We start from the raw sequence: 16556 nt of genomic DNA on the forward strand, positions 1-16556 counted from the left end.
GCGCGCGCCCCACTGCGAAACATGTGGTTTCAATTATCGCGCCCGTGTCTGGGCACGATAATTGAAACCACATGGCCTTTGGTGCGCGTAATAGACACCAATAGGCCATGGGTGGAGCAATGCGCCCGCCTTTGGCCTATTGCGTGCTCTCTTGGTAAAAAACACGCACGCAAAGGCCAATAGTGGGGCTCAAAAGGAAAAGCACACGCACAAGCGTGTGTAATTCCTGGCTCCGTTTTGAAACCCCCTACAAGAGGTCTCTCGCTGCGTGAGCAGTGCTGCACACTGCAACGCAGGCACGAGACCTAAAAATCTGTGAACAGTTAGTACAAGTAAAAGACGCATGAACAGACAGTACGCGTTTCCCCAGATGTTTTTGAGAATAAGGCATGGGAAATGTGCACGTCTAAAGCACAGCATTGTGCTTTAAACTGGGAATTCTGTTTCCCATATGGCCGATCATGTAATTGAACTAAACAAAGAATTGATATGAATTTATGAAAAATATACACACCTATTAAAAACAGCACTAAACTACAAGTCTTCATTACTTTGGAAAATTATATTAGAAATCCTGTATTGTATTTCCTTACCAAAGACATAGCTCAAAGAGCATAGATCACACACCTTGGATTAAAACAAAAAGTCCTGCCACGCAGTTTCTTTTTCTCATCCATAAGGAACCATAGAAAACTATCTCATCATAGAAAATAGAAAAATATACTGAAAATAAGTCAGTAAAAAGATATCTCATGGTATTTTATATAGACATTGCCAGAGCAGATTTTGCATTTCTGTGATACGGTAAATAACAGAGCTCAGTGGAGTAGCTAGATCTACTGCCACCCTAAGTTTGTCGCTCAGTGAAGGTAAGAGACAGGGCTTGGGGGCGTCCGATGGACAACTTGTTGGAGGGAGGGGGTGGGGGGGGGGGGGGGGGGAGTCTGGTAGCCGACAGACAACTTGTTCTGGGGGGAGGGGAGGGGGGATGGTGGTTGTCGACAGAAGCTACTTGCTCGCCTTGGCCACCCCCAAAAACAGTGACGACTACCCCACCGTCTATGCCGCTGGCACAGCTCAATATTATCCCGCCTTATGAAACTGTACTGACCTAGAAAGGATAAACCTCTGAGTCAGTCCTTAAAGAATTTAAACCTCAGACCTGCCGGTTATTCACAGATCTCTGCATCAGACACGTCTCTCAGTGAACTATCGGTCAGTTTCAAGCTGTATTTGCATTGGACAAACCTGCTTTTTCACAGGGAAAAAGGAGAAATATTGGACAGCAACAGTTGCAAAATAAATGTGGCACAGGAAAAGGCTGGATTATGCATTTCAGAAATACAGTACAGTAGTACATTTGGTGACAAAATATTAAAAAGATTCGGAACGCTATTGATGTGAGGCAAGGAACAAAGCCTTAGGCAGATAGTTCAGCAATACCCTTTTCCTCAGATTTGTGGGTTAGCATAAAAACGAGAACCTGCCATTATAATATACACATTGGCTTATCCGTATTGACATTGATTGTTAGAAGAAGGTATCTTTCTATACAAACTTTGAAATGTACATATCCACTTTGTATTAATATATTTCATATCACCCTGAAACGCAAGAATTAACTCTGCATTTGAGCCGATGTCAGAACATTCTGAGTAATATTTTTTATAAAACTTGTTTTTGCAGGATTGATGGTTTACCCTCCATATCTGCGCTTAAGTTTAATGGAGCTTTGCACATGGCTGTGGGAACATCTACTGGACAGGTAATAATGCTGAACTTTGTTGTTTCTTAACTTCTTGGGAGTCCCTAATTAGGGTGACAAAGGTGGGTGCCGCTGTCCCTCAGAGAAAGGTGCAGCTGCCCTTCCTCTGACTTACAACTGCAGATAAGGTGGTGCATGATGGCTGATGGATCATATTTGTTTTCAATGATTGGAGGGGGAATCACGGAGCTGACTGATGCCACAGAAGGAGCAGGGAAGCAGAACACATAAGGAGTTCTTCCACTGCTGCGAGTCGATATGGATTGACAGATACTTAAGACAACCCCGGGTCGTCCATTTAACTTAGGGAGAAAGACCATTTATATTAAGGGGAAGCCCTGTTGGTGGACTTTTTGAAGGATTTAAATGCTGCCACTGGCAGTATTAATCCTACCACTTCTGCACTTAATGTATATAGAGGGTGCACTGAATACCATGGAGAACTAAGCAAGAGAACTTCCACAATTTCAGGAGGCCGACGATCTAGGGATTTCGTGCTTTGTGTCAGAAGCTGCATTGCAGAGTGATTGAGTGGTGTAGCTGGATGTACATTTTCCAGGAGGAGCTGATAACGTTTTTTAAGCCTTATTTTTATTGGCCTTTTATAGAACAAAAACAAAAAAATTGCAGTGCCACCAAAATGTCCAAGATTTGTGTGGGTATTTTATACTTAGGGTCATATGACAGTGTTCACCCCGCTCCATGGTCTGCCCCTAGCACATTGCATTTGATCGGACTGATCCCAGTGTGTGGCTTGACATAGATGTTCTTGGACTTTCAGTAGACCCCATATGCTCACATGTAAGAGAGCAGATAACTTAGTCTATATCCAAACTGAAGTACCCGTCAATCAGAGACTGTAAAATTCAATTTGTTTCTGAATTGTAGTATATAGGCCGGAGAAAATGAAATGTGTTACAAAGCATCACAAAAGTTCTCCTGTTTTGGAAATTAACAACATTATTATGGTACCTAGATAGATTATGAATATTTAAGGGGAATAATTTTGTATCTTCACACAGGTTTGTTTCACTCTTGATTTCCAAAACTACAAACCCATTTAACACCTTGATTCACGTTATGGGTGCCCAACTGTGAAAATGCTTTTGGAAGAACCTGGGCAAACAGAAGTTATTGGGCCACAACCCTGATGTTTCACTCCTTTTACCGCTTCTGCCCTGGGGCCTTACCATCTGTGGTATTTCAAATTGAACTCCAAGTCTACCCTTTCAGCTGTTGCTTGTCAGGTTTATAGGGCCAGTCCAAGTCTTCTTAGCTAGAGTGTGGGGGACTGAGTCTCAAAGCTCAAACGTTACTAAATAGCATGCTATAACGATTGTCCTATCCATTAAAGAAAAGTTCTTTATCAAACCATAGCAAAATACCACACAAAGGAATATACTCGTGGGCACAGGTACTACAGTGAAAATACGCAAAAATGTATCCTGCCTAGGTTCTGGCTCAGTGCAAGTAAAGTATGCAGACTTTTGTACTGGTGGCCTGTAGGCCAGCCCCTCAAAGCCCCATTCACTAGCAAAACCCCCAACACAACTTTCCTTAAAGGTTAAAGAGTTCTAATGGATTCTTCTACCTGTATACTCCTCACCTTTAGAATAATCTCAGGTGCCAGACTAAATCCCGAAACTTCAAATCTCTCACGCCCCTAGGAGGGAGTGCTGGCTTAGTCTCGACACTGGAAGTAGCATCAGATGACATCACCAAAGACATATTGTGCCCACTGTGGTACAACAGCATCAATTTCCTTTGTTCTGTACCTTTGACGTGGATCCGGAGCTCGCTGTCTCTGAGAGATGTGAGTTTTCCTCACTAATACATTTCTTTAAATGTGCAGTGTTATGTCTCTCCTCAAGCGCTCGGACTTCAAACCCTATAGGGACTGCAAGGGACAGATGTCCTTCACGGACCCCCACACCATCTGCTTGGGGTGCTCAGACTTCGACAGTGATTCCTGCAGAAGTATGCACCTTAAGACAATAAAGGAGCAAAAAGCCAAACTCAGTATGGCTTGGGCTCTAGAGGATAAGCACAGCTGTCATTGGCCAAGGCCAAGGTCCCAATTCTCATCCTCTAATTCTTCCATAGCAGAGGAAGCACAAGATGCATGGATGGGTGTAAGTCACCCAGGTGGCCCAGACTGCAACAGGATCTTCAACTTCAGAGCCAGAGTTAGTCGAAATAGAGCCCTCTGAACTTGCTCCAGCTGGCCCTGAGCCAGTTCTACAGCTGGACCCAACCCTTCAGCCACTCACAACGGTGCAGTTGGAGCCTTTGGCTCCATCACCGTGAGTCCTGGTATGTCTGGCACGAGAGCCTTCCTTCCCGAAGTTTCCAACGCCGGGTACAGATCCAGCAGCACTGTTCGTCATCTTTGCTAGGACTTCAAACTCATCTGGAGTGCCATTTGGCCTTTACAGGTTTATGCCAATAGCACCATTCGGCGCAATGACAAGCACTCTGACACTGGCTTCAGCCTTCACCTGGTGCACAACTACTCTGTTCTAGCTTCAGTGTCATGGCTAGCAGTGCCAGAAGAGTCAGAGATGTTGTTGCCACCATCTCTATGGGATCTCCCCCACTTAAGGAGTCTAGAAGTGAGGTTCAAAGGCTACTGAAAGAAGAGGAATATAGGCAGCGGATCCATGGTTTATTTGATTCAGACTCTGATCCACTGAACCTTTATGCTCAAGAGGATGATGAGGGAGCGAATCCCTATGAAGTTTCAGGATTGTCGTCAACTAATGTCCTTGATGCTTCTCTAGAATGGAGATGGAGTTTCATACAGGGCTCTGACTCTGGACGATATCTCGTTACACTCAGTGGTCAGAAAGGCGGCAGAGGTGATGCCTGTGGACGTCAAAACTAATGTATTCACGGAGGTGCTGCTTCTCTCGGCTCTTACATCAGAATCAGTGAGGCCCTAGTAGAGACAGTCCTGGCAGCCTGGGAAAAACCCTTATCTGCAGCAGCGGTTAATACACTAATTGTCAGGTGAAATCGCCCGACTCCAAGAGATCCATCTCTTCTCTCAGCTTATCTTTCACCAGAGAGTCTGGTGATCCAGAAATCCTGTTCAGCAGGTCAGGCACAAAGCACATTTCCAACAGTTCAGTCGTGCAGGGAGCCTGAAAGATTGGGAGCATGTGAGAAGATGATAGTCTCCGCTGTCAGTATGCTGCTGGAATCTAATAACTGCTAACTGTCTTGTGGCCCGTTACACATATGCTTTAAGGGATATGGCCCAGCTCATTACACTGCAAGGCCCAAAGGAAATACGGGTGCACCTTAAGGAGGTAATAAGGGATGGACAGAATGCCTCAAGACAATTCTTTAAGTCAGGACTTGACACAGCCGATCTGTGGCTAGTGCAATGGGCACGTCAATCTCCATCCCCAACCATGCTTGGCTCAGGACGTTAGGAATCTCCAGTGACGTTAATGCCAATGTAATAAATCTACAGTTTAACAGCACTCTATTATTTGTAGAAACGACTGATGTATCCATTGAAAGATTTAAAGCCAGCAAGGCAATGGCCAGGTCAATTTAATCACCAGCAGAGTCAAACCCAAAGAGACTATTGAGAGTTTCATTACTTTTGAGGATTCTCCAAATGGGTTCTTCTTTGGGCAGCAACAATCTTTCTAACCGCAGCCGCAGCAACCTCAAAATCCACTGGTTTGTCAGTACAGAAGTAGAGCCAGAGGGAAAAGCCTAGGTTCATCCAGCAAGCCTTCTCCTCCTGTTCTCCTGCACCACCAGGAAAACAGCCTTCGTTCCCTTCCCCAGACCCACATGGAGCCTCTGGAAGGGCAAGTGTCATCCTTTCTGCTGGCACGGAGGGCTATTATTTCAGACCAATGGGTCGTTCAGATAGTGGAAAGAGGCTACACTCTTCCCTTCCTTCTGGCTCCTTCTTCAGCTCATCCCAGATTCCTCCCCCTACCGTACTATCTTGCCATCCTTCAGCAAGAAGTAGTAGCGCTCCTGCATAAAGGAATTGTGCAGTTAGTGCTAAGGCAGGAAAAAGGACAAGGATGCTGCTTACACTATTTCCTTGTTCCCAAGAAGGATGGTAGTTTGCATCCAATCTTCGACCTTAGGCAGTTGAGCTTCCTCAAAAAGGAGAAGTTTAAGATGCTGACCCTAGCCCAAGTGTTGCTGTCGTTGGAAGCTTGATAGTGTCATTCAACCTGCAGGATGCCTACTGTCGCATCAGAAGTACTTGCATTTTGTGGTGGGTTGTAGGCATTACCAGTTTGCAGTAATCCCCCTTTCGCTTAACAGTGCAACCTCGAGTCTACACCAAGGTGATGGCAGTGGCCCTTATCAAAAGTTCGGGCTTTCTCATTTTTCATACCTGGATGATCAAAGCTGTGTCGCCAGATGTGATGCACCACTATCTATAGTCAATACTATGCCTGTTGTTCGACTTGGGCTTTTCCGTCAATGGACTCAAATCTCACATGAGGCTCGCCCAATGACTCGCTTTCATAGTGTCAGTACTGGGCTCCATCCTTCTCCAGGCTTTTCCTCCACCTCTGAGAATTGTCAACATCCAGTAATTGGTACCATCCTTTCAACAAGTTGAAAGAGTTACGCTCCTAAGGATCCTGAGATTCATAGGTCTGCTTGCGTCTTGAATTCTCCTAGTCACACACTCGCTTGAGCACATGAGGGCCCTCAAGTGGTCCCTCTGCAAGCTGTCGCTACGGTACAGGGGAAGAACTGTCAAACTCCATTTTGATCTCCTCAGCTCTTTGGCGGAAGTGGATTCGTGGGGGAACGAGGCGACCCTCAGATGTGGGATGCCCTTCACTCCCCCCTCCAGCCATGGTTACAATATTGACACATGCCTTCACCTTAGAGTGGAGTGTCCACCTGGAGGATCCGGAGATCAAAGGCCACAGGGCTCGAGAAAAACTGATTTTTCACATCAACTTGCTGAAATTGGGGGCAATTCAACTGGCATTTTATGCTTTCCTCCTCTCCATCCAAGGTTGGTTGGTCCAGATCTTGAAGGGCAACACAACAGCAATATGGTATTTAAACAACCAAGGGACAGTTGGGTTCACCTCCTTTGTCTGGAGGCGCTGTAACTGTGGTCGTGGACTCACCGCCAAGGGATCTTGTTTACCGGGAATTACCTAGCGGTCTATAAACATCAGACCCTACAGCCTGAGCTTGTGTTACCTTGCCAGTCATGAGTGGGAATTCTGACAGCGTTATTCCAGGACATCTTTGCCCAGTGGGGCACTCCTCTGATAATGCCTCCTCGGATAATGCTCAATGCCAGTAGTTTGTGCCCTCCACTATCCGTTGAGGGGAGTCTTGGGAGATGATTTCAGTGGAAATTGAATTTTCTGCTGCACTATGTGGTTTCTCCCCCATAACCTTGATTCCTCAAGTTCTGAGGAAGCTAAGACAAAACCTTCAAGTCATTCTCATTTCCCTAGATTGGCCAAGGAGAGTGTGGTTTGCAGATCTACTGTAATTCTCAATGTGTCCCCTTCTCAAACTGCTATTCAGAGAGGTCCTTCTCTCCTAATCTTCAAAGACTCCACCTACATGCCTGGAGATTGAGTGTGGACATCTGAGTTCCTTTCAGTGGCCTCAGCAAGTGGTTGACATCGTTCTTTCTGTATATCATCCCTTTACTCAATCTGTTTACTCTGGCATATGGAATATGTTTGTTCCATGGTGCATGGCCAGCAATGTAGACCCATTGCAGGCCAAGTTATCACAGACCCTACAATTTGCACTTTCCCAGTGGGGTTATGCGATTGGCACTGAAAATTGATATTTAGTGGTGTAGAGTGTTATTCTGTCTGCCAGACAAGCAGACCCTCCTCAAATCCCCCATTGTGATGCTTTTTCTGAAGGGGTTAACAAATCTGTATCAACCAACCTCTTTAGTATTAACTTATTTGACGGTGACTCCATTTGAGCCCCTTCATAGTTGTCCCTTAAGGATGCTGACTTTGACATTTTTTTCCAGGCTCTTAGCTCTCGTCCACCCTTTACATCTTTTTGACAAGTTGGTGTTGAGAACCAGGGCTACGTTCCTGGCTAAGTTGGTGACTCCATTCCACCCAAGTCAGACCAATCACCCTTCTGACTTTCTTTTCCTTCCCCCATCCCTCGAAAGAGGAAGAGCGGTTTCATTTTGGATCTTAGGCGGCTGGTCAACTACTATCTGGACCCCGCCAAAGACATTTGACTTGATGACCAGTTCTTTATAGGGTTCAGAGGGTTCATCCTCTGTATTAAAACTTGCTATGCACTAGCTAAGAAAGAACTACCAGAAAGAAACAGTGCTCATTCTATCAGGGCCAGAACCATTACTTCCGCCTTTGCAAGAGGTGTTCCAAATTGAAAGAGATTTATATGGCATCTAAGTGGGTGTCTCTGCACACAGTCGCTAATCATTACTGCCTGGATTCCGAGTTGTGCAGAGATGGTCATTGTGTCAGGTCCATCTTGATGATTACCTGGTATGACCATCGATCAACCCTCCTCCTTTGAGGGTATGGCTATGTCTATTCTACGGATGAGGACTCTTCAGGTAGAAGTATCCATCAGAAGAATGCTGTAACAATATGTTTGAGGCATGTGTAGCTGTAGATACACACGCTGTGCATAATCCTGTCATGTAGTATTGGGTTTGGATGTTTGCAAGTTGTTTTTCTTTGATGAAAGTCTTGTAAATCTTGAGGTATTGTGACTCCTCCTCTTGCTGGTAATGCGCATGGTCATTGACTCCATTGTTATATTGTTTTCTTCTGTCGTCTGGTTCGGACGCGTGGTCCTGTGCTTCGGTACGACACCATCATGGTGCACTGTTCTTGGTTTACACGGTTCCTACCTCCGTCGGCTTCGATTTTCGATTGTGTCTCTTTTTCCTTTCCGTTCGGTTCAACGAATCCTGAATCGATGGGTTGCTCAACCTCCGGGCCCTCGTGGGCCTTCGCCCTTCAGGGCCCTCTTGAGTCCTCAGGCGCATCTCCCCAATCATGTTCACATGGTGATGGAATGAACGTCTTTCCGCTACTGTCTTCCGTGTCACGAAAAATACCATCTGAACAATCTCTTCCAGGTGCAATCTGTGTCTCTTCCCCCGAGCACGACAAGGCTAATTGTGCTGCTTGCCGCTCTTTGCAATCAAAGAAAGCACTTCGCCACCGCCAGATTTGATGATTTGAAATGTCATGAAGGAGCAGAGATGAAACACCGGACCTTTTTGTCACCGAGGACGTCCAGGGGGAACACAACGCGCAAGCATCGGCTGTGTACAAAGGGACCTTCTCCTTCGACGACAACTCCGGCTCCGACATGGAAATCCAAGATCTTCCACTACTGCAGCCAGCCGTGAGTACGGTACTCACCCACCCATCCCACCTCGCCACCGACCCCATGCAGAGACACCCTCCTCTAAGGGTCGAACATTTACTTTGTAGCACCCGAGACAGACTGCTGGGCCACCACTGACTTCGGGCCATGGTCGACTTCGACAAACATCTTTGGGGGTACTGCCCAGGTCTGGCTCCTCACTGAAGAAACCATTGAGGCAGACTACTGTGGCACAGCCAGCTTCCACCTCGGAGCCTTTGGAGCCGACAACTTAGGCACCGAAACAAAAACTGCAGTCAAAGAACAGAACATCGACGTCGGCGACTAAACAATCCGTGTCAGAGCTAAGACCATCAGTGCAATGCAAAAAGGTGGGCCATGGATCAGGTTCTGTCGAACCAATTTTTCATAGATTACTAGAAAAAATCGACACCCACCAGAAACACCTAATGATCCATCCAAGAAGAAATTGACACCCGAAGAAACTCCTAATGATTCATCCACATACAGGCCGGATAATCACCCGCCCTCCTTGAACTGCTGCTGCTGCCCAACCATCTAAATGGCAATTGTCCTTTAAAGAAGCTCTGAAAATGTGGGTGTACACCATAGCTGCGAAAGAAAATAGACAAGGTTTCAAGTGCTTTGCTTTTTACTACTGCGCCACCCCTACCTCCTCCACAACACTCACCCTCACCACCTGCTTCTCCAGCTGACTCTATAATCACACATCTCCTTTTTTAGACCCTTTCTTCCACCCAGTGGTCTTCTCAGTACCTCCACATGCTCACAGGCATACTTGGTCACACACCAAACGTTTTCAAATGCTGTTCGAGCTAGGGTCATAACACCAAAGGTAGACGAGAAATACAAGGCATCCCCAACTATTATGAACCCCAGTGTACTCTAATGTAGGCCTACGTAGCCTCATAACCTTTTTTCTAAAATTGCCCTACCTTGTTCTGCATAATTGTTCTGGCACTGACCTTTTACCTAGTTATGTGCTGAATAAACATTGATCAGTTTTCTCCGAAACTGGCCTCATTTATTATGCATGAGGATTCCTAGTATCATATCTTAATCTCCTGCCCAGGATGTACACAGCAGGATTACCATCTTCTGTATTATAACGCTGCACAAAAGTCACTGCTATAGTCATCCTTGGACGAAAGGTGCACCATACATATTTCATATCTAAGTAGAGCCCCTGAGGGTACTTTTTGGGGGTAAATGAACTGCATTTCACTGGGGAACTAGAGGAGAAACTTTCACGCTGACACTAGACGCTGAGGTCCCGGCCTGCAGAAGCTCCAGCACACCGTGGTCTGACATCCCTTGCGGGGTGTCCAACTCGAGACCAAGGTTGGGTCCTTCGTTCTCTCCCATGTGGTAATGGGTTTGGCTCTTTCCTAGGGGATTCTTGGCTTTACACCGACATACATGCTAGGTACACTTAGGTTGGGTTTGCATCTAAGGAGTACACTTGATTACGGTCATGTATCTATATGCCTGCATATATTCACTGTTTTAGCACAATGGTAGAATTCTACCTTTTATTTACCCTGTCATTTCTTGTAACCTTATGTATCTGTTTCTGTCTAGTGATTGTCCAGCAAACATATTTCATACTAGAATTAAGCTGCTTTACTAAATGCTTTTTGAAAACTTCCCCATCGTTTATTCTGTGTATATCTCCGCGACTAATTGAGCAAGATTCACTGAACAAAAGGTACTGCACTGTTTCCACGATCCCTGAAGGATCAAGGGTTATCATGTTCGATAGTTGCCAGAAACTATTCGCTCCTTGGTAAGGTTATGGTGGCACTGTGAGCTAGCTGGGCTAAAGGCTAAAATATCCTTTGGGGGTGTCGGGGAATTAGTATGTACACCAATCTCTTAGTTTGTTATCTAAACGTGCAGATCCTATGTATTATTAGGTACTACACGACCCACTTTACACCTGGGGCCAGCTACTGTACGAAAAAGGGCCAAATCTGTAACCAATGGTGAGGCCCCTCCGCTAGATAAAGAGTAAGAAAATAGATGATGCAGACAAAAGGGTACTGCGCCTTCGGCCAATCATTGACGGGTTGCCAATTCCATCGGGCTACTTGACCAAGCCCATTGGGACCAAATGCAGGCGCTCCTCCAATATCTCCTAGAGGAACACAAAAAGAGAGGCTATGAGATCATCTCCGGATGGAAGCAAATCTCCAATACCACCAAACGCTGTGCCCTAGAAGCTAACGATACTGCCGCAAGGGTGGTTAACTCTAGTGTCCTTTTCCTTAAGCATGCATGGCCCTGTGTCTCGGGTTTCAAACTGGAAGCCCAGCAAAACCTCCTTAATCTGCCATTCAATGGGGAACATCTTTTTGGCCTACAGGTAGATAATTTATAAAAAACAATTAAAAAGGACAATCAAACAGTAAAACCAATGGGTGCCCTTCAAACCCCTTCCCATCGTTGGTTCTTTAGCCGCTCATCATACCGTGGAGGTTCCAAGACCACTTCCCCTGAAACGTCCACATCATGCCAACGGCCACAAGCTCAAAACCACTCCCAGGGTTTATTTTCGAGGCTTCTACAGAGGAAATAATACAAAGGGCAGAGGTAAAGGCTGATCCCCCAAAGTTACTGTCACCACCATTAACCCCTGACTTACCTCTCATTCCCCTCGATCATACAACACCAGTCGGGGATAGTCTGTAAGGGTTCTTTCCTGCTAGGTGGAGCATCACCTCCGACCAGTGGGCGTTGGATATTATCCAACATGTTTATTGTCTGGAGCTGACTTCCACACCTCCCAACATTCCACCTTGTAAACACAAACTCTCCCCACAACACCAGAGGTTACTAAGGGAAGAGGTCCAAACGCTCCTCCAAAATGGAACAACAAAACCCGCCCTTCATCAGCAATAGGGTACAGTAGTTTACTTGTTGTACTTCCTTATACCCAAAAAGGACAGGTCTTTCAACCCGATTTTGCATCTCAGGCCACTAAATGAATACATTCTCTCAGAGCACTTTCACTCGATCACCCTTCAGGATGTCATCCCGCTACTACAACAAGGCGATTTCATAGTTGTACTCGACCTCAAGGACGCCTATTTCCACATTCCAATCCAGTCAGTTGTAGTTTCAGCAGTAAACAGTATAAAGGGAGGCACACATCAGCACTGTGCCACTCCATCACCTTCTTGTGTGCTGCATGCCGATGCTGATTTAGCAGTGATAGATAACTTAAGTAAACCCACTCCTGTATGAAGAGTTGCTTCTACTCGACACAGCAGCAAGGCTCTTCTGTGCAGGCTTCTTCTGCAGGGTATCTGCTGCTCTTGTCTCTTAGAAAGCTAGGTAGGCTCTGGGGCTGTTGCAGTTCCACAGATTCTCCAGCAGCTCCTTGCAGACCTTCCAGATTATGTCCCTTACCCTATGGGAGACTGGCTGTTAGCTACACCAGTCATATATTTCAGGAAGTCCTCTGTACTCTGCTATACAACCTTTTCAACCAGAAAGAAACTTGTAACCCCTTGGGGAAGGGGTTGTAAAGTAACAGGCAGGAAATGTTTCTACTATCGGGGTCGTGGAGCATACAGTTTTTGTTTCAGATGGTTTCCACTGCAGACAGGAAAAAAGGTGTCTCAAATTGGAGCACTTAAAAAATAAGGACAATCACATGAAACCTTGTGTATGGCTGCCACCAGCCCGTGTGTCTTTCTTCTTTAGAACAGACAAAAGGGAAGGCCCTGCCTGGGTGTTTCCCTGTGCACAACAAGAGAGTCCACTCTATCCACCTCTCCCATACCCTCCATCAAGCCAAATGGTGTTGCCTAGGAAGTGGCAGTTAGCAAGCTTCCACTAAAAAGGTCACAGCTGCATAACTAAAACAGCTGTGTTTCCATCCTACCTGTCTGGTAATAAACCTAAAGCTCCGAATTGCCAGCATTACACTTCGCCAGTCTCAGGCTAGCTGTTCCTCAGCCTCGATCTTGTGTCCTGCTTTACCAAGCGCTATCCACAACGGATCTCTTTAACGTCAAAGTCACACCCTTCCATTTAAGATTGAGTCACCATCTATAATCCCTACGCATACACCACGCACTCTGGGATATCTGCACAGCATCTATGCACATCATCGTAGTGGAAAATTTCCCACGTGGGGCCTGTTAGGTTTTCACTCTGCAAGAACAGGAAAGGGGCCTGTACTGCAGATCAGAAAAAGAGTATGCCACTATCCCTCCATGATTACATTTCATAACACTGGCTGTAATCCCGGTCCAGGAAGGCCTCAGAACCATACACCTTGTTTGATAACCTTTTGCACAGTCTAGGAAACTGCACATCCACATGGTTATTGTAAACACTGGGCATAAAAAAATCAGGAAGGCAGGGAAAACCTATAGTTGAGTTTACTCCTGGGAGAGGTGCATGTCTGTATACTATACAAGGGACATTCCCGTCCCAACACCAACCATCTCATGTTTGTTCATCTTAACTCTGATCAGTTTTATTCTTGCCCACTGTTGAGGTCTTAGTGGGGAGATCTTTTATCCTTCCTTTGGGACCTAATCCGAATTAATAAGTGATGCCTCCCCTACTGGACTTTACCTGAGTTCTTAAGCTTTGGTGATGTGAAATGTATTTATTCAGAGATGCCAAATCTCTGAGGGTTATGTATTTGTGATTTAATGCCGTGCTCATTGAAATCCCTGTAATCCTTAAAAATACTTTATCAGTTGGCTATTTGCTGCACAAATGCTTTAACTGTTCCAGGAACTTCAAGAATTCAAAGAGTTTGACTGAATATATCAAGACAGCGCTCCTTGCTGTTAATGTCATTTGACTAAGCCTAGGGTAATTTTTTTTTACTGTGAACAAATGGGCTAATCTCCATTCGATCAAGCTTTATATTCCTCTTTTCCAAGAAATAGCAAGACTAAAGGACAATGCTTGAAATTGTGTTTATAGGTTTAAACCCTATGTAATGGGGCTGCAGTACCTTGGTTTCTGCAAAAATCTCCTCTGCAGCCTAGCACTGAAAATATGCCAAGGTTAAGAATCTTAAGACGAGCAACATGTTGCTTGCAAACGACACTTTCTGAAGGATATTTTAAACTGCAGATTACTCACCTGGCGAATCTTCTCAAGTGCCAGACTAGATGCAGAAGGTTTTACAGCATAGCCCTTGTGCTTCTGTAGATGGGGCCATGCAGCTCCAGTTTAACCTTGGGCCGTCCATAAAGTGCCATTGTGAGCCACATATAAGCACCACCTCTGCATGCTGACGTCCGTTCCTTTGTTTTGGCACTTTCGTACTTGGATCTAGAGCTATTTGCAATTTTTTATTGTCAGTTGACAAGTTTTTTCTTCAAATTCTACTTTTCCAATATTCAAGGGAGCATGTCTCCTCTTAAAACTACAGGGTTTTAACCTTTTGGGGATATCGCAAACAGATGTCTTTGACAGATTCCCACAAGGTGTGCCACTGCTGTTTGTGTTCAGGCCATGACTCCAAGTTGTGCGAGCTGTGTGTCCTAATAAAGCCAAAAGGGATCGGAAATGCAAAGCCAAGCTGTGTGTTACTGTACATTGAAAGAAGTTCTGTAAGTCCCTTTCCCACTCAAATTCAAGGGTCTCTCCAGGCCATTCCCACACAATTAGTCAAAGAGGAAGCACTAAAAGGCCAAGCCAGATTTGTTACAGTCTTGTCACTCTTTCTGAGCAGTAGAAAGGACATCAAGGTGCCTCTTGGTCTTACTGCTGGTCCCTCACCGAGGAGCCGATTCTGCAGATGCCCTCAGTGCACCCTGTATTTCCGGGGCTGTCTGAAACATCAAAACATGTTGAGGCTTTCAGGGCAGCCATGTTGCGAATTTGTGGCACCCCTTTGGAGCCCCTCAGGTGCACCTTCTGCCCAGTGGATCTGCAGAAGCCTCAAGTCAAGTTACTGGCAGATCTGCCCTAAGTGCTGTTTGTTGCTCCTGAACCTGTTGAACCCATTTTAGGTTTATCTCTGACTTTGGAGCCAACTTCAAACTTGCTGCCAAGATCCACTCCAGTTCCTGCCATATGGACAACTGCCCGATGCCAGAGGAAGACTCTGTTGCTATTACCTTGTCCACCTTCTAACCAAATTTGTCGAAGCCTCAACGAGGTCACGTTCTGGAACAGTTCTGACGTGCATAGTCCAGTTCATTCTGACTCTGAAAAAACATTACCTTTGCCTAGTCCAGTTCATTCTGACTCTGAAAAAACATTGCCTTTGCCTAGGAGCTGCCCGCTAGTGCTGCAATAATCTTTGGATCAGACTCCGACCAATGTCAACCAGCTTTCGATGATGATTGGGGTGAATTACCCCACAATAATAGGACGATAATTTCAACTTTGATCTGCAAGAGGCCAGTAGGCTGGACGCTCCCCCCGATACTGGTTTAGGTTCTCCTCCTGGCCCGTCAATGGAAAAGACAGCCTCATTTGCTGAGATCATCAGACACGCTGCAGAAGTTCTACATTCACAGTGACCTTCTATTGAAGTAAAAACCAATGCCCTCAATGAAGTTTGCAGCCTGGACAGGCCTTATCTAAATCCTTGTTGTCATTCACGAAAACCCCTGACTGACAATCTTACACACCTACACCTTAGACGCTGGTAGTTCAAGCATCTAACAGCAGAGTTAACCCCAACTCATTTCCTACAATTCCACCACCAGTTAGGGAGTTGAAAAAAATTGAGGATTTGAGAAACAAATCTTTTCCTCAACCAGCCTAGCTTTACAGTCAGTATATGCCAGCTGTTAGCTGGGTGGATATTCCCATACGTTATAGACCATGTTGTTCAAGATCTTGCTGGAGGAATTTTGTGGCAACCTGGCGCAAACAATTCAGGATGGCCAGAAAACAGTAAAATCATATCAGAATTAGACACTACTGATTGCTTGGCAGCTGTGACAACATGCATGGATGGGATCCACAGGCTTATCTGGGAATGTTCAGGCATCACCCATGGATATGACTTTTAATGGGTCTCACCTGTTTATCCAGAAAGCCATTCTGTATTGGAGCTCTTCAAAGAAAGCAGATCTACAGTGCACTCTTTGGGCTTCTCTGTGCCTGTGATGCAGTATACCGAGCAGTTTTCCCCTTTTCAGGCCTCGCCAGAGGTATCGCATACAGGCAACACCGGGGCTCACTACCCCAGCAATAGACACCCAGTCCTGTCAGGGTTAGGGATCCAGTAGAGAAACGGACATCCAGTAGTCTGGGCCCTCCGGGACAGAGAACAACCCAGTGCTCTGCCCCTCTGGCAGTGGCCTCCAAACTTCTTTAATTTGCCCTTAGCAGCACATAACTGCATTGAGAGTCGGGATTAGTTATTTTCTCCAGGGGTGGGTGAACATAACATCCACAAGGTGGGTCCTCCTGA

At 45.7% G+C, this 16556-nt stretch overlaps 1 protein-coding gene across 1 annotated transcript in view; it reads left to right on the plus strand.

Moving 5' to 3' along the window:
- NOL10 (nucleolar protein 10) overlaps positions 1 to 16556 on the plus strand; it is a 727799-nt gene that overhangs the window by 192861 nt on the left and 518382 nt on the right. Inside the window, exon 10 of the mRNA XM_085610703.1 lies at positions 1687 to 1765. Coding sequence (XP_085466829.1) covers positions 1687 to 1765 — 79 coding nt within the window. The remainder of the gene's footprint in view (positions 1 to 1686; positions 1766 to 16556) is intronic.

This window comes from Triturus cristatus, chromosome 6 (assembly GCF_964204655.1).
Source record: "Triturus cristatus chromosome 6, aTriCri1.1, whole genome shotgun sequence".
NCBI classification, from domain to species: domain Eukaryota; kingdom Metazoa; phylum Chordata; class Amphibia; order Caudata; family Salamandridae; genus Triturus; species Triturus cristatus.